Source organism: Telopea speciosissima, chromosome 6 (genome assembly GCF_018873765.1).
Source record: "Telopea speciosissima isolate NSW1024214 ecotype Mountain lineage chromosome 6, Tspe_v1, whole genome shotgun sequence".
NCBI lineage: Eukaryota > Viridiplantae > Streptophyta > Magnoliopsida > Proteales > Proteaceae > Telopea > Telopea speciosissima.
The window spans coordinates 63,608,394-63,631,175 of NC_057921.1; the positions used below are offsets into that span (position 1 = coordinate 63,608,394).

At 39.2% G+C, this 22,782-nt stretch overlaps 3 protein-coding genes across 4 annotated transcripts; 2 read left to right on the forward strand and 1 right to left on the reverse strand.

The window, feature by feature from the left end:
- Positions 1 to 1,673: 1,673 nt before the first annotated feature.
- LOC122663935 (IRK-interacting protein) lies at positions 1,674 to 3,619 on the forward strand. The gene is made up of 3 exons (XM_043859607.1): positions 1,674 to 1,785; positions 1,836 to 1,993; positions 2,082 to 3,619. The coding sequence occupies exons 2-3, from the start codon at positions 1,904 to 1,906 to the stop codon at positions 3,495 to 3,497; spliced, it is 1,506 nt and encodes a 501-aa protein (XP_043715542.1). The 5' UTR covers positions 1,674 to 1,785; positions 1,836 to 1,903; the 3' UTR covers positions 3,498 to 3,619.
- LOC122663934 (deoxyribodipyrimidine photo-lyase) lies at positions 2,369 to 21,361 on the reverse strand. Of its 2 annotated transcripts, XR_006333248.1 has the most exons (10): positions 20,916 to 21,361; positions 20,492 to 20,832; positions 20,153 to 20,393; positions 19,819 to 19,976; positions 19,660 to 19,696; positions 19,084 to 19,142; positions 16,395 to 16,476; positions 16,227 to 16,298; positions 15,885 to 16,133; positions 2,369 to 2,380 (listed from the first exon to the last, which is right to left on the reverse strand). XR_006333248.1 is itself a non-coding variant. In XM_043859606.1 (9 exons), exons 1-9 carry the CDS (start codon positions 21,306 to 21,308, stop codon positions 15,942 to 15,944), a joined length of 1,575 nt encoding a protein of 524 aa, XP_043715541.1. In that variant the 5' UTR covers positions 21,309 to 21,361; the 3' UTR covers positions 15,796 to 15,941. The 2 variants fall into 2 exon arrangements, 1 of the variants encoding a protein (XP_043715541.1); XM_043859606.1 differs by lacking the exon at positions 2,369 to 2,380 and having other exon boundaries at positions 15,796 to 16,133.
- LOC122663936 (hypersensitive-induced response protein 4) lies at positions 8,187 to 14,046 on the forward strand. Its single transcript, XM_043859608.1, has 5 exons — positions 8,187 to 8,414; positions 9,753 to 9,873; positions 9,964 to 10,055; positions 10,796 to 10,892; positions 13,376 to 14,046. The coding sequence occupies exons 1-5, from the start codon at positions 8,220 to 8,222 to the stop codon at positions 13,741 to 13,743; spliced, it is 873 nt and encodes a 290-aa protein (XP_043715543.1). The 5' UTR covers positions 8,187 to 8,219; the 3' UTR covers positions 13,744 to 14,046.
- Positions 21,362 to 22,782: the final 1,421 nt, after the last annotated feature.

Consider the following 22,782-nt stretch of genomic DNA (forward strand, 5'->3'; position numbering starts at 1 on the left):
AGAAAGAGAGAGAGAGAGAGAGAGAGAGAGAGATTTATTTCACTCCTTTTGGTGGGGTTTAAGCATCCGATCATTTGGCACCATTCCAAATGCTTCTTTTGCTGGGAAAAATAACATCCCCTAAATAATACTGTTCCACGTTCCGTTCTTTCTTTTGCAGGAAATTTTGTGCTACATGTTTTTACTCGGATTGAACAGTCTTGTGAGTTGTGACATATCCTTTCATCATATCCCTGTTGCTTACCTAACTACCATAAATGGTTTCGGTAAATACAATATTACATAAAGGAGATATTTTAAATTGCAAATTATTTTGCTTAAATACACCTTAATCCATGAAAATTGAAGCAAGACTCACTATTTTGCTACATAGGCGCGGTACATTGCCTTTATCGTCCATATTCAGACACAAGAGCATACAAAATGACCACCACACCCCATGAAAAGATTGAAAATTTCAAAGATGCGGTGGTTAGGGGATGCGTACTGCACGTACCCAGGTAACATTCTCTTTTCCATTTTTAATATCTTCCTTCTTTTTCTTCTCAGATTGGGAAGGAGTGAGACTATAGTTGATTGTTTCACAGGAATATTAATTAAATTGTGGTTGACTAAACTTATAGTTTATGAATAATATATGTCATAATAATAATAATAATAATAAAAACCAAACTAGATGAGTTTTATGGATCAGGTTCATCTCCTGCGATTCCAACGCCCAAGGAAGCATTCAACAGGGTTGGGTTGCTAGGTGTACAGGGACGTGTGTCTACGTGGGGCCTAGCACATGGTGTGGCGTGCCCAACAACCTAGTATTGTTGGATGTCCTCCTGAATTTTTCTCCTCTCAGGTTCCCTACCCGATCAGGTTCGTAGGTTCCTCTCATAGGGAGGGCGGAAATGACGACCTCACCCCACCCGGATAGTGTGTTCGGGCAGGGGATGAGGTCGTCATTTCCATCCCTTATGAGAGGAACCTACGAACCTGACCGGACAAGGAACCTGAGAAGAATTAAGTCAATGTCTCCTTAGGTATTCCTTGGGCGATGCGCTTGCAGAAGAGGAGCTCAAGAGTTTTACATGACTAGAACAAAAACATTGAATCAACAAAAATTCGGATTGATTTAAACCTGGTTTAACCTTTTCTAAACCTAAGCGAGTTTTTATAACTCCTAACTAGGTTTCATATTTATTTGATTCGAATGACTCATCCAAGTCAAAACCTAGTCTTTTAATTATTAAAAATATTTATTTTTGTTAAATATCACTTCCTTTTAAAAAGATTCTTAACGTTGAAAATTTCATTTTTAAGAACAAACAAGAATGTCAATTTATAAAATAAGGTTGTCATTAACTGGAGCGGTGGAATGTTACCTACCTGGCTACCTATCTTGTGAGTTGGGTTGTAGACCCACAAGACCCAACCATTCCTCTCTCTCGCTCTCTCTCTCTCTCTCTCACTCACGTTGGGTTGGGCCCTTGCACGTTTTGCACCATTGACCCACACAAGTAACGGCAAAGGATGGACAAGCTGGGCCACCACTACCCTCTTCTACTCTTGTTCTCATTTCACTCACTCATAAATTCTAATAAAACAAGGAATGCCTGAATTCATCATCTCTGTCATCTTCTCAAAGCTATCCCATTTTATCTCAGTGAGAGAGAGAGAGATCCCTTTCCTCCATTTAAATCTGGATAGAACTTAGAACCTCTCTGCTCTCGCCTCTTCTCTGGGTGTGGGTTGGGTGGGAAGTAACCGCAATTACAAGCCGACGAAATCCAACCCATTCAATCCAATACCTTTCGTAAGGACCAAAAAAGGAGAAAAAAGCACATATATATTAACAGAGATTGTTCAGTTCTAAGAGTGGCTGAGAAAACCAAAGGGGATAGTTATAATCACCATGGCTGTGGTTTCTTCTTTTTCCCCTTCCTCTTCGAAAGCTTCATGTTCGCCTCCTCCACCTCCTCCTCAATCTCCTTTCTGTTCTCCTGTAAGTATTCAGCCATCATCAATATATATAATTTTATAATTATATATTTCTTTTTCTCTTGATAACTTGCGTTTATAATCGGTTACAGATTAGAGAAAACGAGAGAGAGAACGAAGACGACGATGAAGAACAGCACAACATCAGAAGAACTCCAAATCCAGCATCTCGTGACGGTTTAAGCATCGCATCAAATCACCACCACAACCCAACGCCTCTCCATGCTTCCGCCACCGCCAAACCCAAATCCTCCACCCGAAAACGGTCAGAATCTACCGACGACGACGATCGTGGTGTTTCTTGTAACAAGTGCCGTCCCACCTCACGCGAGAAGATCTCCGTTGTCCCCCTCGACATCAATGGTCACTCCAATGCTAGTCCTAACGGCATCTTCAAGTCTTTATTGTTATCCCTCACAAAGAAAAGCCCTAAAACATCATCATCGTCTGTTCCGTCATCCACCTCCGCCAGAGAAGAACAGTGGAAGCTCGCCGTCGCCGAACTCTCTCACAAGCTCATCCAGACCACACGAAAGAGAGATGAAGCTATTCTCGAAGCTTCCAGGCTCAAGCATTCCATGGCAGAGCTAGAGAAAAAACTCAACAAACTCGAGATCTACTGCCACAACCTGAAATCGGGACTCGAGGTATGCAGCAATTCGCCACTCAAAACATCCAAAGATTTCGGTTTCAGCCCTGGAACAATGGTGGATCTCAAAGGAATCGAACACCAAGATAAGATCATCGAATCGTTCCTGAACTCGGTGGCGGAAGCGCGGACTTCAGTCCGTGTTCTGAGCCGGTCCCTATCGCTCCAACTGAGACAGATGGGCGTCAAGGTCTACGAGCGGATCTCATCGCTCCTCCAACCCTACGAAGTGAAGATTTGGTTCGCCAAGAACCCAAGAAGCTTGATGTTCTACTTGGAAGCGTTGCTGAACCGTACCTTTTACGAAGAATTCGAGTCCATCGGGTTCCAGAAAGGTGGGTCGGATCAGATACTAAACCCGATTGAGAGATGCGAAGCGAATTTCGCTTCATTCCAACTTCTACGAGGGCTTAGCTGGGAAGAAGTGCTGAACAAAGGAACGAAGCACTTCAGTGAAGAGTTCAGTCGGTTCTGTGATAGGAAGATGAGCGATATAGTAGCAATGTTGGGGTGGAACAGAGCATGGCCTGAGCCGCTGTTGCAGGCCTTCTTCGTTGCGGCTAAAAGTGTTTGGTTGGTGCATCTCTTAGCCTTCTCTGTACATCCAAGCCTGCCTATATTCAGGGTGGATAAAGGGTTGAGGTTCGATGGGGTTTACATGGAAGACATGAGTGCAGATAAGGCTCAGAAACTGGTACCAACCACGGTTCGGATCATGGTCGCACCTGGCTTTTACGTTTACAGTAATGTGATTAAGTGTAAGGTCCTTTGCAGGTACCAAAGTAGTAGTAGTAGTAGTAGTAGTAGTAGTAATAGAAATGGAAATCAGGGTTTATTATCATCACCATATGAAGTATAATTGTTAATTTTTAAGATGTATAGAGAAGGGATTGGTGTTCCTGGGGATCTGTTCATCATCTGGTTCGAGTTTTGGGTTCTGTTTCTGTGTTAAAAGTAAGAGATTGGTGTTATATTCTTGTCTTCTTTCAATTTGTTTTGTTGTAGTTGTTTGTTTGTTCTCTGAGAAATGATTCGAAACTTGAAAGTGAAACCATAGTGGATGGATGATTATGAATCTGAACTCTAACGGGTCGTCCTGTGAATGTTGGATGTCTGGAAGTGTAAGAAGATAGGATCGAGAAATAATTCGTGTGTAAAATGTACAAAAGATGATGATCAGTCTCAACTGTGCTTGGGGGACCTGCTATCACTATCGTTTTGTTGACCCATATTCATGGGAGAATGAATCTTCGTTCTGTGATGGTCAGACGCCACATGGGAAGGCGGAGTTTGCGAATTGGTGATGATAAGAGTAAAAACCAGAGAAGCTGTTGGGTTGGGTCCATCGATTTCTTTCGTCTCCATTGTCTTGGAGAAAGAGCTCTAATTTGAGAAGGAGAGATCGTCAATGGTTAATCATGAGAAATGGAAGAGCCCCATCATACATGCGCTCGCATGGCTCGCATCGTCTCTTGACTATTGAAGACAAGTAGACAACAGTCGAATATGACGATGAAAAAGACAAAGGCAAAATACAATGCAGATCATGGTTTGAGGTATCGATGGCGTATCTGTCGATACTTAACGGTTTTACTATTCATCGATCCGATAGTATGCCAATATCATATCAACAGTGCGGATAAAGGGTAAAATAGTCTTCCATAAAAAAAGGGTAAAATAGTCAAAATTCCTACTTTTAAAGAGAAATCAAAGATAAATTTATTCGATATGACCAAATCCATATCGGTATCATATCAGTATATCAATTTTGCAGGTGATCGATACCATGGTGCAGATTGAGTGAAGACATGAGTCGACCATTTTTTTTTTTTTTTCGTTGTATGAAGATGAGACTGACAGAGAGTCCAGATCCACTCTTGTGCATGTAATCACACCACCTCAGCTCACACTGTTCATGGGTTGTAGGGACCACTTTTGGGGGAGGGGGGGAGGGGTGGATAGTGTGAGATGGCCAAATGTTTGGCAGGGGTGAGTGAGTAAATAGACTGATCCTAACTTGTAACCGACTAGAGGTGTGGAGTCTGTGGACTGTGTGGATAATAACGAGGTCACCTTCACACCCATCCGGAAAAAGGAGAAACCTTGCTTTTTTTTTCCCAAGCCGGTATGCTGTGGAAAAAGATCTTGTTAGCTAAAACAAGGGTAAGGTAATCATTTCATAGATAGGTCCCATCTAGGCCCCACATGTGAAATGATCACCTCCCCTTGTATTTGGGGTGGTTTTCGTGCTGCACCTATGTAGCTCCCATCACGGTTGCACAAGAGCCAAGTCTGTATGCTGTCGGTGTCCCACAACTCCAATTTCAGTACTACTAGAGCCATTGTGGATGACTTCTTGTGTTTAGTTTCATTGTTGTAAGTTTTCACTTTTTAGCTAGTTCCTCAAATAGGTAGCCTCATTTCCTTGATAAAGGTTCTTATACTTTGTATTTTCACATGTTTTGTCGGTAGATCCAACCTCTTTTCTAGTTTTTTTTTTTTTTTGGGAGGAGTTTCTCCTTCTAAGGTTTCACTATCATTTTTTTTTCCTCCTCAAATCACAGATCTAGTTCATATTATTTCTTGTTTTGTATTCGATTAATAAGTAGGAACATCACTATTCTTATAAGTTATGATTATTTTAATGAATGTTCTTAAGTTAGCATTCCCAAATGAATCTTTCAATTAACAGCCAAATCTTTGGTAAAATAGCATATGAGAAAAGTGTTACCAGTCAAAGACTACAAAAATAAAAGATTTGACCTTAGTTCTCGAGACCTTAAGTTTTAAGAATTATGTAATATATAAGGTTAGGATGTGGATTTGTTTCAATTCCAACGTTTCCTAAATAATTTGTCGGTTCTCGAACCATTGAGATCGAGACCTATATCTTAATTGGTAGATTTGGAATTGGACCAATAACTTAGCGGTAGGTCTAGAATCAAACCAATAAGCTATTGGGTGGGTCGGTTTCGGTCCGGATCTCAGTTATGACCCAAAATTGACACCCTTAGGTGCATCTAATTGTCATCAAGGTGATGAAGTGAGGAGTTGCGACCTTCTTTTGATTGCCCTTGTCTTGATCCCAAACATTATTTAAGTTAGAAGTAAAAAAAAAAATTAAAAGAAATTAAAGTTAATTATCATTATGTCATTTTCAAAAGCAGTCATTATCCATGTGAAATAACAAAATTTGCTTTTATTGGAAAAAAAAGTTTGTAATGCTTAAAAGGTTAAAAAAAAATAAAAATTACAACTTCTTTTTCACCAACTTTGATTAAAACAATTCTTTTTTTTATTTATTTCATTCAATAAATTTGTGATCATAAATAGCATGAGGAACAACAAATTTTTATCCTCTCAAGTGCTGTGCTTTAAAGTGCATCAAATGATGCACCTTTAAAGTGCATTGGATTTTTATCCTCTTAAGTATGATGGCTACCGGCCAATGCACTTTAAAGATGCACTGGGTAGTGCACCTCACTTGAGAGGATGAAAATTCGAAACAACTCATGTGATCTCAAAAGTAATCAGCATGACCATTGATCACATCTACCCCTTCATTCAGATGTTGTGAAAACGTATATAATGGCTAGTAAGAGATAAAAAAAATTTCTATGAAAGACTTCCCTATGTTGTCGGTGTAAAAGGAATTTCCCACGTCACATCAATGACAACGACATAATGGTATTGTTAGTAAAGAGCCCACAATGGTCTATACGGAGAGAGAAAATGAATTAAAAAAATCGTATGAGAGCATATGTTATGGGGATTTTTTTTTTCTAAAGTAGAGTCGTGCAATGGTTATCTTCCTACCTTTGATTATTGAATCTTGATGTCCTTTCCAATATGGCATAAGTGGTTTATGTGGATGGTTATTTTTATCAAGTTCCTAACCTAAAAGCAAGTGAGGAATAAAGAAGAATGGTGTTTGTAATTGGCGATTTTTAACGATCCAAATAACACCATTATAATAAGAATATTAACATGATTAGATGATAACATGGATAAGTACCGGTCTTAACAAAACTACCAGGTGGGGGTAGGGGGACTCCAATACAGAGAAACTTTTTCAACCAAATGCATTTCTAGATGGTTTAAATCTCCGCTACAATTTTTTTTCTTTATTATGGGAGAGGGTTGGGCGTATTGCTAGTTTTCCTAAAGCTAGTGGTTGTGCTCAATAGAGAACGTGAGAAGGGGAGGGCAGGAGGTCATTTTCCATATGGATGGGAAAGAGACAAGAGTCAGGTTGGGAACAGCTTCAAATGTCTCATTGTTGCATTTCATCTCAACACCCAATGGGCATTTATGTCACATAGCAAGTCAGGTAGGACCTAAATTTCAATTATAGGAATAGGTCCCAACCTCTCCATTGTTTAAATACTGTCATTTTCACATTTGTACCCGAAAATAGCATGACAATGACATAATGATAAGTTATTTTTTAAAATCATTTTATATCTTAAACATAAATAACTTTTGAGAATAAAACAAATGAACAATTAAAAAAATGTGTCAAGTTCTGAATACACCTATTGAAGTGTCATTTTGACAATCTCACAAATAAAAGATCTTTAAAACTTAACGGGAGAGGTCTTGCATATGCTTTGGAAATTGAAAACTTCATAGATAAGGAATGTATTTTAATATAATTAAAATAAAATATATTATCAAGGGAAACTAATCCTTCTACACATAGATGGCTCATATAGTAAAAGGAATGTTGGATAATTTCAACGTGGGAGAAGGTTCTTTGAGCAAATAGGGTACTCTCCCCCTTTGCACATACATATTATGAGTTATTCACTTATCGAAAAATAAAAAAATAAGATGCGAGGAGGCACAGCGTATACATAAGGGCATCAAATGTCAAAACCAATACCAATATGATTCTCTACTCTTCCCTCTTGGGTCGTCATCCCACTCCCACTTCCAGTGACAAAGATATAATTTTCTTTCCATTTTGGCACACTTGAAAGTACATAACAAAATTAAATAACATTTAAATTTGGAATTTTCTTATTGACTTCATACCTCAAATGATAAGAAGTCTACTTTCCAAGTTATTTTTTAAAACCCTATTTTATGATTGACTTAAGAAACTATAGAAAATAAGACAATAGGACAATAGGTAATTACAAATTTATAAGAAGATGCCTACAGAGGTGTTTTATAACAATTCAGGGGTAAGGCGATCATTGCGTGCATGGTTGTATTATACCGCTCAGGCCGCTACGGCAGCTGCGTCATAGAAGAGCTGGATCCATTTTATAATCCCGGAATGAAAAGATATTTATGGAGGCGGTGATCAGAAATATATGATGAACCATTTCCTACCATCCGATTGAATTAAGATTTGACACTTGACTATAATAGTGGGTCTCGTCTTTCTATACAATAATTTTCCAATACCAATTACCCGCGTGGCCGAGACTGGAGAGTCTAAACGGAAAAGCTGAACGGTGGTTGTTATTTTGTGAGGACTTCCGTCGAAAGAACGCGAATCAATCCAAACGAAAGAATTAAAAAAAACGCAAATTAAAGAGAGCGAGAGAGATTAGCAGAAGCAGAAGCAGCGATGGGAAATACCTTCTGTGGGTTGTGTACATGTATAGACCAAGCCAGCATAGGGGTGGTGGAAAGATGGGGTCGATTCGAGAAATTAGCGGAACCTGGTTTCCATTTCTTCAATCCTTTGGCCGGTCAATGGCTTGCCGGTGTTCTCTCAACCAGGATCAACTCTCTTGATGTCCGTATCGAGACCAAAACCAAGGTTCCCTTCCTTCTCTTCCTACTATTTCATTTCTGGACTCGGTTTCTTGTTCTTGTTTGTGAGCTTATTTTAGTACGTTTAATGGTAGAAGAGCAATCAAGGAGGATTGTGGTTATGGTTATGGTCATGGCACGTTACGTTACTCTTCAATCTATTCGCTAGGTTTTCCTCTTTCCCATATTCATCTGTTTTATGATCAACTGGGAAATTGATATATTATGCAGTTGGGTTTAATCTTTGTGTTATCAATTTTATCTGAAAAACAGAGAGAATAGCATAAATAGATAAAGAATTCCTATAAAATTATGGATAGGTTGAGTGTAGATATCATCCCGATGAACTGTAGCTTTCAGATTGCTCTGTATGGTTATTGCTATTGTGCTGTTGGAATCCAATGCCCTCGAACTATGAGGTTTAAAATCTGCGCTTAGTAGCTAGAATTTTGTATTCTTACCTAAAGTTGTTTATGCCTCGTCGCTGTACGACTCAGATACCCATGAATCACCATCGAATTCACCTTCTGACTGTCGGTTTTGAGGAGTTTGAACTCCAATGATCCAAATGTTGTTATATGATCCAAATTGTACAAGAATAATGTTAGGCATGGTCGTTCATTTTTCAATGAAAATATCTGTATGAGCCTCACTTGTCCTTTTGAAGATTATTTTGCTGATGATGATTCATGCATAGGTTGTGTCATCCAATTGTCCAGCATACCAAAGCTGTGCAACAAGGGCCACCTGTTTAACTGAGATTCAGAATGGTCAATTCATTTATCAAATGGCATTATACATGAGGAAAAATTGTAACATCTTCAATGTCTTTAACCTCCTGGTGGTCATCCATATGCTCTTTGTTTTTTCTTTTAAATATTAAATCGGGGTGAAGTGCGGAACAAAGAGGCTCGAAACCAAGACCTCTTGGGAGATGGGCTCAACAGCACCATGCTCCTACCAACTGCGTTAAGCAGTTGTCCACACATGCTCTTTGTATAATTATAGCATACATTAGCTAATCTTAATAGATTGATATATAGTTTAGAAAACGTGGTTGAGCAGTTGTAAGTATTGCCGAGAAAGGAGGTGGTTCTGAATTAATCCTGTCCCCAAAATAACGAGTGAAGAAAGTTAACAAAATGACAGGTTTGGCTGCACAGCTCACAAATTAGCAATTAATGGAATTTCACTATCAACCCGGATTTTGTGTGATTGGTGTAATTTTCATAAGAACCAATCACATATGAACATTACTTTCAAGGTGAAGCACTTCCATGGTTTCCTGGATCGCTGGATCAACTAGTAGTATGAATGCCATAACCTTGTCTGCTGCATTTTATAGGACAATGTCTTTGTGCAACTCCTTTGCTCGATTCAATACCGAATAGTCAAAGGGAATGCTGATGATGCATTCTATGAATTGCAAAACCCTCAAGAACAGATTCAAGCTTATGTTTTTGATGGTAACTTTCCAAGTTCTAGGAAACATCCTTTGTTATCATGGAATATCATCTGCTAATTCTTGTTCTAATGCTTATGTCTTGTAATCTCAGTGGTGCGAGCTCATGTACCAAAAATGACGTTGGATGAGCTCTTTGAACAAAAGGGTGATGTTGCCCAAGCTGTATTGGAAGAACTGGAAAAGGTAACTGAATGCATTTTTTGCGAATAGCTCTAATTGTTTAATATGTTCCATGCTTGTTAGGAATTGCCACATATAATTGTGAACTTGATTTTGTTATTTCATTATTTACACTTGATTTCACTGATCAGATTGAGTAGCTTTTCATTTTCCATAGTCCCTTAGTTTCAAATTCGTTTGGTCTTGCTTCCATGCAGTACTTACCCAAGATATGCTTACCATGTCCTTTTGTAGAATTGGACTTCTTTATTCTGTTGTCTTTGGTTGCCACATGATAAATAGTTCATGGGAATACAAAAAAGAGAAGTGGTTTAAGATTGGCCTGTTTCTAACATGCAGCAACCTGTCAAAGCTTGTATTCAGTTTGACCTTGCATCTGTAATAGGAGATTCAACTTCCTCGTTTAATATGTTTGATATTTCATTTTTTCCATCTGATATGAATATAATATGGGTTCAAACCGTCTATTTTTCTCTGCCTTAAATTTGTCTAGTTCTAGCACACAATTCTAACTTTGGTAGTTTGATTGCGGATTTATTCACAGTGCATTCTCACAATATTAATGATTAGCTTTTAACCCAGCACTTATCCAAAAGAGGTTTTCCTTATATTTTGAGTTTAGTTCATTTTCCATGTTGAGGAGAATGGACTCATTTTGTACTTGCGTTGCGGAGCTATACTGAATCAGCACATTTGGTATTAGAATATCTGAATTTTCTATCGAATGTTTGAATTATGATCAGGTGATGGGAGCATATGGATATAACATAGAACAGATACTAATGGTTGACATAATACCTGATGCCTCAGTCCGCAAAGCCATGAACGAGATAAATGCAGGTCAAAAACTTCTCATCTTCAGTTCCATTGTTGTGTTTAAAAGTTATTCTACGAGTGGCATCAGGTGATACCATTCTTGTTTCATATTTCCCCTGGATTTAAATTTTGATTTAGAAAGCCTGAAGCAATGTTTGTAACAAGGGACTGGGTATCTGGTCATTCTGGCCCGGTGGTCAGCAATCCGAATGTCTAATTGCCCAGCCCAATAGTTGCTCAGGAAAACATCCAAAGACCTTTTGACCCTTCATCAGAAAAGGTCACCAGTCTGATTGATCCATCATTCTAATAGCCCTTCTAAACATTTGTATGGAGTCACAGTTTTAGATATAAGCATTAAGGGGCGATGATCTCTGCACCGCAGCGCAGGGTGCGGCCAGACACACAGGATGGGGCGGTTATTTCACCCCCCCCATGTGTCTGGGCGCAGGGTGCAGTGAACATTTTCCCGAGTATTAATTGTGAATTTTTTGTTTATTTACTTTGTGTTAGATATAATTGTCTAAGGAATGCCTCTTGATTGATTTCTGTATGTTTGGAATGGAATCCTCAAATATAACTTGCCACTCAGTCCTCATGTCTGAAATTGATGATCAATAAAGTCAAAATAATACTTTTTTTATAAACTCCACCAATGTGTGTGATTTTTCTTGACAAGCAGGTCCAAAATGTTTTCTGGACAAGCACCTGTTTTTGCCACGTGGCGAAGTCAGAAGGGGGTTGAAATTTTGTGGACAGGTAGTCCGAAGGCCCCCTGCTCACATGTCAAGTTTCAGCCCATACAGAGTCCAATCCAGACCATTATCTACATATCCAGCTGTCATAATTGCCAAATCACCCTTACATACAGAAAAACTAGTTGTTCTTATCTACAGTCTACGGACCATGGTTGTCAAGGCGTCACCTAGGTTTCCAGGCTCTTTCTTGGGTCCAAGGCGACAACATGCCTTATTGACACTTTACGAGTTTACTTTGATTTATGTTTATTGTTTTGTTTTTTGATGAGCTGACTTGGGAGTTGCCCCGATCAATGACAAGCTCCGAGAGAGTCGTTTGAGGTAGTTTGGTCATGTTTAACGGAGGCCTAGGGATGCCCCAGTAAGGAGTGATATGATCCCGATTGAAGGAGCTAAAAGACTGTATCAAATACTTGGCAAAATCTGAAATTGAAGACGGGATATGATAGCAAATTATATTGACAGATTTCTGAAGTCAGAATTGAAATCAGCTACATACAACTCTCAAAATCAAGCAATCCTATTAAGAATAGGACTGCAGTAATTAACCAACAGATTATGAGAGACAATAATGTTGAGAAGAGAAATCAGAAATCAGAACAAAGATCAGACTAGAGACTCACCTTCGAATTCAGCAATCCTAGTAGTGAGAGGATTAGAAAATCGCAGGTAGTTTAATGGCAGACTTACAGAAAATATAGCAGCAGAGCAGTACCTTAAAGAAAGGGTAATATAGGTGGTGGCACCTGGGCTTCCCGCCACAAGGTTTTGGCTGGATCATACACCAGTCAAACCTTGACTTCACACAAGGAGAACTCTCTCATGCCAGAGGAACAGAACTCAGTTTTCAGCAGCAAAAATCATGGGTGAAAACTCCCCCCACGCTGTATATTTATTAAATTAAAAGCCATAAATTAGAAGTAGAGTTGGGCTGGGAAACTCCCCAGCCAACTCCCAGTACAACTTAGCATTCCTTTTTAAAGTCCAACTAGCTTGAATCGAGTTTAAAAAGGTTGTGGACCCAACTTAAAACAATAAAAAAACATAAGGATCTCACTTAAATTTGGACCAATCAAGCTGTCTGTTCAACTGAGCCAAACTCAAAACAAAACAAAAACCACTTAAAACCAGAAAATAAAAGGACTAGACACAAATGGGCTATGTTAGGCCTGGCCCTTCTTGGATCTCCTGCAGTAGTTCTTCAGTTCTACATCACGGGGGGAATCAAGACTTGTCCAGGCCCCCCCTATACACAGACACTCGCCACCCCAATTCCTGAAAGAAAAAACTGGCAAGAGAAGGTAGACCTTACTTCTTACAACAAAACCTATCCTCTCTGAAGATTAAACAGCTGCACCTAGTGCAGAAAGGATCGCTATGGAAATTCAAGAGAAATCTGATATCTGAGGAATTCTTCCCCATGACACATTGCATTGATAGTTGTTCACCAATGCACGGGCAACTTGGTCACCTACTCAATTATTGTTGTTAACGGAAATTTGAAGTTGTGATTTATGCATCTATTTATCTGATACTTAGACACAAACATGAAGTATCATTTGGTGGCTTCTGTATTTTTTCGAATTTACAGTAGAGTAGTAGTTATTCCTTGTGCACATCTAAAATCTGTAATGCTGCTGAAGTCCAATATTGTTGGACGATCATGACAGGCAGTCATTTGTTTTTCCCTGTTGAGTTCCTCTGGTCCTCCTCTATAACTAACCATGACACCATTATTACATGTTGCAGCACAAAGGCTTCAGCTTGCTAGCGTCTACAAAGGAGAGGCAGAGAAGGTGCTCCTAGTGAAGAGAGCCGAAGCAGAGGCAGAGGCCAAGTACCTTGGTGGGGTAGGTGTGGCCAGGCAGCGGCAAGCAATCACAGAAGGTCTAAGAGAGAACATCTTGAACTTTTCCCACAAGGTGGAGGGCGCCTCCGCAAAGGAGGTTATGGATCTTATCATGATCACCCAGTACTTTGACACAATCAAGGACCTTGGGAACTCGTCAAAGAACACCACAGTGTTCATACCACATGGCCCTGGTCATATCAGGGATATTGGTGATCAGATACGCAATGGGATGATGGAGGCTGCCAGTGCTAAGGTTGACGAGTAATCTGCTTCTCTGTTAGGTCTGACTTGAAAGTTTCTCATATTTCTTGTTACCATACCCATTATGAGTATACAAGTACAAGTTTGTTCCAAATATCAGTAACCAAAGAACATAGAGAAAAATTTGGACAGTATCGAAACTTTCCCTCGGGGTTGTGTTGCATCGGTATCTGTTTTCAGATTTTCCTTTTTCCCTTTTTATATATAGTACGTGTAAATGTGTTAACAATTTCTGTACAACTCTAGCGCCTAAGACTAGTAAATGTTCCTTCGTTTTTGAATGGAGGATTTGTTGCAGCCCTATTCTGTATGATATTTTTCCCTCTTGTGAATCTTTCATATGATTTATAATAATGTTCTTTTATTTGAAGTAGATCACTGGATCATGCACATCCATATTTGTCTGTATGATTTTACAGTTCCAACTAGAAAATTTTTCCAGAGATTATAGTTTTTAGCATTATAGAGCTACATTACAACAACAACTGAGGGTTACAAATGGCATATCCTGTCACGAGAGGGACCCTAACTGGATCGCGACCATAGTGACAAATATGAGAAGTTGGACGATAGAGTTAAGGTGCTACATCCTGTTTCATCACCAAAGCTGGATCAGTGGTTCTGCACTTTTAAATCGAACGTCATATTCTGAGTGAAATGCTGTTAGTCCTTTCAGCTGTAATGGTTGCGAAATCTTCTGTTTTCATAAAGAATATGAATACCAATGGATTCATGAATCTTGGTCTCATGCAGGGGATGATTGTTTCACCAGGCTTGGTTTCTGGACAACCATCATCCTAGGAGTAAATGAAGTGTTCAGATTCTGAACCCATTTGGTAAGCTCTGTAAAAGGACGAGTTTTTTCTGGATGATATTTTCTGGACAATCATCCCTGCATGAAACCAAGCCTAGATTGCTTTTTGTATTATAAGATGATGAGGTGTTCAACTTGAACCTAGACATGAATCAGTAGCGCCCTTTTAGGCCTGTAGGAAATTCCTACAAAGAGCATACCCATACCCAGCTTCCTTTTTCTACTATTCCTGTTCTCTACTAAGCCAACCAAGCTCTGGTCCATTTCAAATGTTCACTGACCACCTGGACTAATGAACAAGCATTTCTTAGATATCTCCACTTTGATACGTCTCTGAACCAACATCTTCCCAACAATTCGATAACAGGTAAAAGTATCCATTTTGCCCTTAGATGAATCGGGCAATGAAGTTGGGTGAGCCTTGGCGCAATGGTTAAGTTGCGCTATTGCAATCATTAGTTTGCGGGTTCCAAACATGCAAATAACCTCTAGAGCAGGGGTAAAGCTGCATACAATTGCCCCTTCCAGACCCTGCAGTAGCAGGAGCCTCGTGCACTGGATGGACGCTCTTATGAAGCGAGCAACAAAGCTAACCCTAGGACAGTGACAAGTGGCTCAACATTTATGAAATCACCCTTTGATAACCTTGAATCTATATTTAGCATCAGGAGCTTAGGCAGTACGAGTCAGCTTGTATTGAGTTTTTATAACACTTGAAAAGGAACCCAAGAAAATAGGGACTAAGGCTCACCCTTAATACCATTCTCTCTTGGAAGAGATTTTGTTTTCTACCTATTCTTCTACCCCACCACCTTTTCTTTCTCTCTTCCTCTGCTTTAAGACAAACTTCGTTTCAAGATCCCACGCAAGCCGAATATAGTTTCATGATTCCAGATACTATGCTGCTAGAAAATCCCAGTACACAATCAAAAGATAGTCTAAGTCAAACCACGAGTATTTGAACATCCATTTTCAGAGGAACTTACATACATCAGTACTGAAACTATTGGTAGAGAGTCTGACAGTTCACAGTAAAAAGTATTTACACTATATGGAGAATATTTCATTTAGATACTGGTGATCACTTAATTAACTACTAATTCTACATTTAGTTATCAGTGATGAATTTGAAGAATCATAATTCAAACCTACTCAGCCTGCATTGGATACCACTCAGCCAACAGAATGAGGTTAAGGAAAAAGAGAAATTGGATACCACTCAGCCTGTATGTACTACCTAGACTTGTTATCGATTCCAGGATACCTTCTTAGTTCTTACAACCTAAAAGTGGTTAGTTGATCACATCCTCTATCCAAAAGACCTTCTGGACTCCTTAATTTTGGTCAATTTTTAGCATCCCTTTAGGGATCTTTGTTTTAAATCCACTCTAGGGTTCCAACTTTGAACTCCGAGGTTCCTTTGCAGCAGATATACTTGCCAAGCTTTCTGCCTTCCTCTTCTTAGTTTCGCCAACTAACTTTTTAACATATGCAATGTAGCAATCGACATCAAACTTCCTCTTGCAGCCTGCATAATTCATGTAGCGTATTTTCCCAAATATTGGTCGTTCTCGCCAACCCTGGACAGCCAGTGAATGCGACTTGAGTTAAATGTAGCGAAAGAGAATGCATACAGATATTTGGCAGGATGATGGGGGGGGGGGGGGAAGAACCTGATCATGAACTCCACAAATAGACCACATGCAACCAACATATCCATTTGGATCCCTTCCATCTATTTCATACTGCAAGGATTGATTGTATAAGTAAGATATATAGACACATTTTGGGGATATACAGTACCATCTTCTACTAATGCACTACAGGGTTGTAAACAATACCTTGTCATTTAGATATATTGCCACTGAAAGAGCTTCAGCTGGTCCACTAGTCCATTCAAGAATCTTCTTTGCCCAATACATCCTATTCCAAAACCCTCATTTCCATCAGCATTTAGCTCATCATAATGGAAAGAATACCATGTCACAAAAAAAATAAAAGCCTAAATACAGTGTGATACACAAAAACCTGTCATATAATCACTTTCCACTCTAAACAAATCAAATAATGTATTACAGTGTGATACGCAAAAAAATGCTACTTCATTTTGAAGTGGCACTCTCCAATTAATTCAATGGATGAAAGGATTGCTACTTGGAACCTAACACATGTTGCTTACCAGAGAAAGGTGGTTAAAGATGACAAGGTTGATATATAGATGAATGAAACCTACTTCGGATTTCCAATATAAGAAAGAGCAACATCATACAACGAACTAATGGCAAAACAACCAATGCTTTCCAAGATTGAATAATGGAATTGTACCACTAAAGATAAAAGGTAGCAGTATACTTGTCATGAACACCAGGTCAATTAAAAATTTAGAAGTCAGCTGCCTCAATTGAAGTTGAGGATGACTTTACCCAATGAACTTGCAGTCACTTTTCTACTTGAAAAGACCATGAAGTGCATTAACATTAGTTGAATGGGAATAATTTGTGTAATTAATTAAAAATTTGTTGGGAGTCACAATAGTGTGTCGGTGATACCATAGCTTGGACTGCAGGACCATTTAAGCTGAACTCTTGATAACATGAGCAACGTCTGTATTTTCTTAAAGGATGATATAGACCAGTTCTGGTGATTGGATGGATTCGCATTGTGGTGGATTAGTTCATGTTTTAACAGTAAATCTCATCTATTCTGCGCTGGTCCAATGCTGTTTTTTAACTTTTTTAGAAGAGATCTTTAGCGTTGTTTTATTCAACATGATCTTACATAACAATGGAGATCTTTTATATCTACCTGGAAAAATAAAAGAGAAGAGAGTTCTTTCTTTCCATTTTGAAGCATTTTTAAACAGGGTACTCGTAAGGAAACCAAGAGAAAATATAACATGAATCAATTAGTTAATTACATGTTAGCATAATGCGAATTCAGATTCATATAAGATAATATTACTACAGAATATGAAAAATACAAATGTCATTTGTCAGAAATGAAATATATTTCTTAACCTAAAGTTGGGTGAGGGTGAAGTCATGAAGAAGTTCAGCTTAGAGTGAACTTGGAGCGGTGCCATGGGTCATAATAAAAGCATTAGATGAATCCCCTTGTGCTAATTACTATCCTTAATGTTATGTTATGTAATTTTCTACCAAAATAATTAAATGCAATATACACTGTAAAATTATGAGACGTCACATGGTTGTATATATTTTTTTTTAATGAGTTAATACTAAAATTCTCATACAAAATTCCTATAACAATAGCATTTAACAGATATGTCTATCACAAAGGTAAAAGAATAAAATTAAAAAAATAAATAAATCAAGCTACATGCCTTAAGAGTTAGTAAGTTGGGAAAAGGTTCACTACTATTTCAATAATTTCAATTAGTGCTTTAATTTTGGCATGTTGGCCAATCGTTAATTGAATTTATAGCACTACTGAACTTGCAAGAATGCCCTCTTTCTCTTGTCCCACCTTGCACGGGTGGATGGACCTAGAATAGAATTCCTAGAAATAGTAGGAGTGACTAAAATAAGAGCCTTCTAAACAAACAGAGCAGGACTAGGAGGAAAAAAAAAGAGGAAACCTAATATTACTTACTAATGGCTGGAAAATGACTACAGTTAAAGACAATGAAATCAGCATATGTGACATTTCAAAGAATTAGATCACAATATGTCGTAACATCACCGTAATTTGTTGTGAAAACTATAGGCGAGAAGATATTTCCAAGTACTTTGTTGTGAAAATGACTATAGACAATGAAATCAGCATATGTGACATTTCAAAGAATTAGATCACAATATGTCGTAACATCATAGTAATTTGTTGTGAAAACTCTAGGCAAGAAGATATTTCCAAGTACTCAACAGCTTGCAAACTGCAAAGTGACACCATGTAAGAAGGTACCACTGCTCCATGTAGAAACTTGGTTCTATCCAGCTTTCCTATGGAGCAAAATGTGTCTAAATAAGTGGAAACCAATCAACTGAGTTACTTACATGAGTCGATACAGGAAAAACACTGATTAAGAAAAGGATCATAAAACCCTTCATATCACAAAATTAGAGATGCATACATATCTGGACTACATCACATCTAAACATGCCGTTCACTTTCTATTTCTTTTTCCCTTTTCTGTTGTGACTCATTTTTATAGTATTTATTTCATGAGAGATCAAATGCCACTTGCCACACTTCTAATAGTTAGAGACTTCTGTTAAATTAGGATATGTTAGAACATAAAAAAAAGGATATCACTAAGAGTCGCAAATACAACAGGGAACAAGAAAAACAATATTCTAGAAGTATCCATGTGGTATCCACTCTTTGTATCAGAATCCTTTCTTGTCAGTACAGTTAATCTAAGCATGTTGAATCACCTATCTGATATGTGCCATGGGATTACAAACCAGAAGGTCAATATGATCACCCAAAAGGAAAAAAGCAGAATATTGACGTCCTTGGAGGGGTGGGAGGAGGTAGTATAGAGAAAATGAACCATCCAAGAGGTTATACCTCATGAAACCATGCATCTTTCCATGGTGTACCATCTCCAATTGAGAAGCATTCCACAGCTGTAAAATGCAAATATGACTCGGATTAAAAAAAAGGAAAACAGAGCAAGAGAGAGATAGAGAAGTAATAAAAAAATGGTTGATCAACCCAAAGACATATGATGCAGTTCATTACATACAAGGAATAGCAAGCCACTGGAAAATCCAAACATAACTTTTCTAAGTACAGGTTCAAGGAAATGAATTTCTGGACATACACAATATCTTAAAAACATAAAGCAAATTCTCAGATTTGATGAAACTTCCACACACACACACACACATCATTGTTTTAGAACTTGGATTGAAATGGACTGAGTCGGCTCAGAATCGACCGAGACCAATTCTGATTAAACCTGATTCTATGCACATTGAGTCCAGCCGAGTTAGCCCGAGTCAGTGTTAGTCCAGAGTCCAGACGATTCTGGGAAGATTTGATTCGTAATTGAATTGAAATCAATGGAGACCAATCCCATAAGGATTCTGAGTTTTAAAACCTTCACACACACACACACACACAAGGAAGGAAATATCTTACAGGGTCAGCAGTTTTAGCCTTCTCCAATTGCTCCTTTCTGCAAATTTCAAAACCATTTCAGAGTTTTAACAAGCTTATTTTGCCCAAAACAATCACCCGACAGTAAACTTGCAATATTCATTCAATGTTCACCAAAATAATCGAAGTAACCAAGCTCACGTATAAACATTCTCTCTCTTATCACCGGCATGCTCTGCCAAAGTGTTACGAGCCCATTGCCATGCACCCTCTAGGGAGTCGTACCGAGGCTGATAAAAGCAGTAGTTATCGGCAAGTTCCCTTCGCACAATCAACTCCTCCAAAAATGCATCCACCGACTTCAACAGTTTTCAAGATTATGTATAAGATTCAATAATTCAATAAAAAACATACAAATGAAATCCATTTTCCTCCCGAACAATTAGGCTACTAAATCAATTAATTGATCTTACAGCATAAAACCATTCTCAAATCTGCAAAATAACTGTCAAAAGAAGCACTTAACATCACAAACCTGAGGATGCAGCTTCCTGAAGGTTCGTGCCTCCAAAGCACACCTTTGTGCTGATATCTGCCCAAAATGCAAGTAAGGTGAGAGACCAGAGAGCCCCTTCAGCTTCAAAGGGTTATTCCTATCAGTAGCATAGTTCTTCAACCTGGTTGTCAAGAACCCATTTTTGCTTCCAAGGAGCAATTCCGAGGCTGCATCTTCCCCTGAAACACACCATTCCAGTTCTGGCACCTCAGCCCCCTTCCTGATTACAACACAGTAGGTTTTATAATTCAATTCAATTCTTCAGAAAAATTGTTTGGGGGGGGGGGGGGGAGAGAGGAATAGAGAGAAGCGGCCAACCTCAAAACATCGGCAATGAGGTCCTCCCAGTTAACTACTTGATTGGTAGACACCCATTTTCTAGTCGGTGACTGCAGCGCGGGGAAATCAACCAGATACTCAGGAAGCAGTTTATTAATCTTGCTCCTTATAGTCTTGGCACTATACTCCAATTTCTGCGATGCAACCCAAACAGGTACTACATTGTGAGCATCCACTTCGTGCACAGCCACTGAATCACCCACACTCTTGCACATTTCCTCTTTCCATTTCCGAACTTCGCGAAGAGGCGAGAAGTCCGTGACCAAAAGAGAAGCTCCACATTCTCGCACAAAATCAGGAATAGTTTCAACTGCTTCCCCCTAATCAAACCAGAGTCAAGAGAGTTTAGAAACAAATGAGTATGAAATTTTGCAAAACGATGTACAAGAGACAATAAAGATACCTGAAACAAGAAGAATGGGATTCCGAAGGTTTCGTCGAGATTGCGTTGAAGCTGGCGCAGTCCTCTTAACATGAACCCAAGTTGTCGAGCTTTGGCGCCTAAGAACTGATCAAACAGGTTGAAGGCCACAGCGACAGGAACGTTGGACTTGTTCGCTTGATCAATGGCATGAATCAATGCCCAGTTATCTCTCATCCGTTGGTCCCTGAACATCCAGTAGATTACAGGACCCACGTTTCTTCCGGGTAGTTTAACCCCCTCCTTGAGCACTCGAACCCTTCCAGCCTGTGATCCGTCGATTGCTGATAACTTATGGGCCATGGAAGAGCAGTGAAGAAGGCGAAGAGAAGAAGCTACGGAATGATTCAGTATTGATGGGTTCCTCAAACACATACAAAATCTGAAGAAGGAGAGAGCGGAGCAGCAATTGAGAGAGAAAGAGGGAAAACAAAAAAGCGAGGGAACTGAGGGCTGTTAATTCATGGTTTGAATGCTTACACGTCGACTGTCGACGTGTACTAGATTTCAGCCGGTAATTTCTTGACCGTTGACCTTATTTTCCTGAATCCCGATGGTCGATGTTTGGTGACTCGAAGTGAATCACATTGGAGAGTGGACGGTTGGGCCGGTTGGTACTGAAACTCTCGCTTAACAGGACCAAATCAAATTTTCAGGACAAGCCAGCTATTCTCTAACAATAAAAGAGTGGCACAGGTTGCTGTGATGTGCAAGGGTTAAGGATGATACGATTCCTCCCTATAGAGTTAATAAATATCATAGTCATCATCCTATCCGTTGTGACCCTGAAACGGCCTTTAGTTAGACCGATTCCCTGGGCCGTCAAAAGTCAATAAGATACTAGCCGAAGCAGGTAACTTGTGCACGATCGAACCATCGCGAAAGCGATTCATTCGAGCCTTCTTGTTGTATAGTCCCAGGCTTGTGGTTTGATCTGAGTTTATGCGGATCCAGATGATATGTTTAAAGCTTCTTTGTTTGGGTTGGCGCTCCCTAAATGATGAGTAACTTGATCCTTTATACCATTCACACATACAAGGAAAAAACTTCCCCAACTGCCAGAACGCAATTTTGTGTGGTGTGCATCCTATGTGGCTTACGCCAGCACTCCCATGAATCTCTCTCTCTCTTCCCCATATGAAAAGACACCTCTACCCCATTGTTTTGAGGAGAGAGATAGAGACATGGAAATGCTGGCAGGAGTGATACCTATGCAAATAACACTTTTTTCTAGACAACCATTGGTGTGACATACAAAATCCTTCCCACACTGGCAATGTAGAAGACCCACTCCAAAAAATTCATTAATGAATATTTTTTTTCCTATGGATTTGAGAAGAAAGAACCAAAGACTGGATTATTCACTGTTCAAGCTACCCGCATCCATCGTTTTCTTGAGAACAGTACAATTTCAAAATTTTGATAAAAATTCAATTTTTTTTATGGGGAAAATTAGATCACAGGCTTACAGCTCACACACACAGCACTCCAACCCTAGCACAACCAAACCCATCACCCCCTCCAAAAGTCGGGAATTCCACCTTTTATGGGGGGGTGGAATGGTAATTTCACCCCATCCTGTGTCAGGAGCCATGCTCCCGTACAGTCTCCTTTTTCCCCATAAGATAAAAAGGAAAATAAGAAACACATGTATGATCCCCGAGTGATATAGGTTGAACAAAAATCAGTCATTCAAAGTGGCAACAGAAGCATCTTCATCAAAACTGGATATTGAGTTTAGAAATTTCGTTTACCTCCTCTGCTCTGCATACGCATTTTGGTGGTTTTGGTTGGGGGGTGGGGGGAGGAGCTAAAATGCTGTTGGATAATTCCAGCAATATAAATTGGA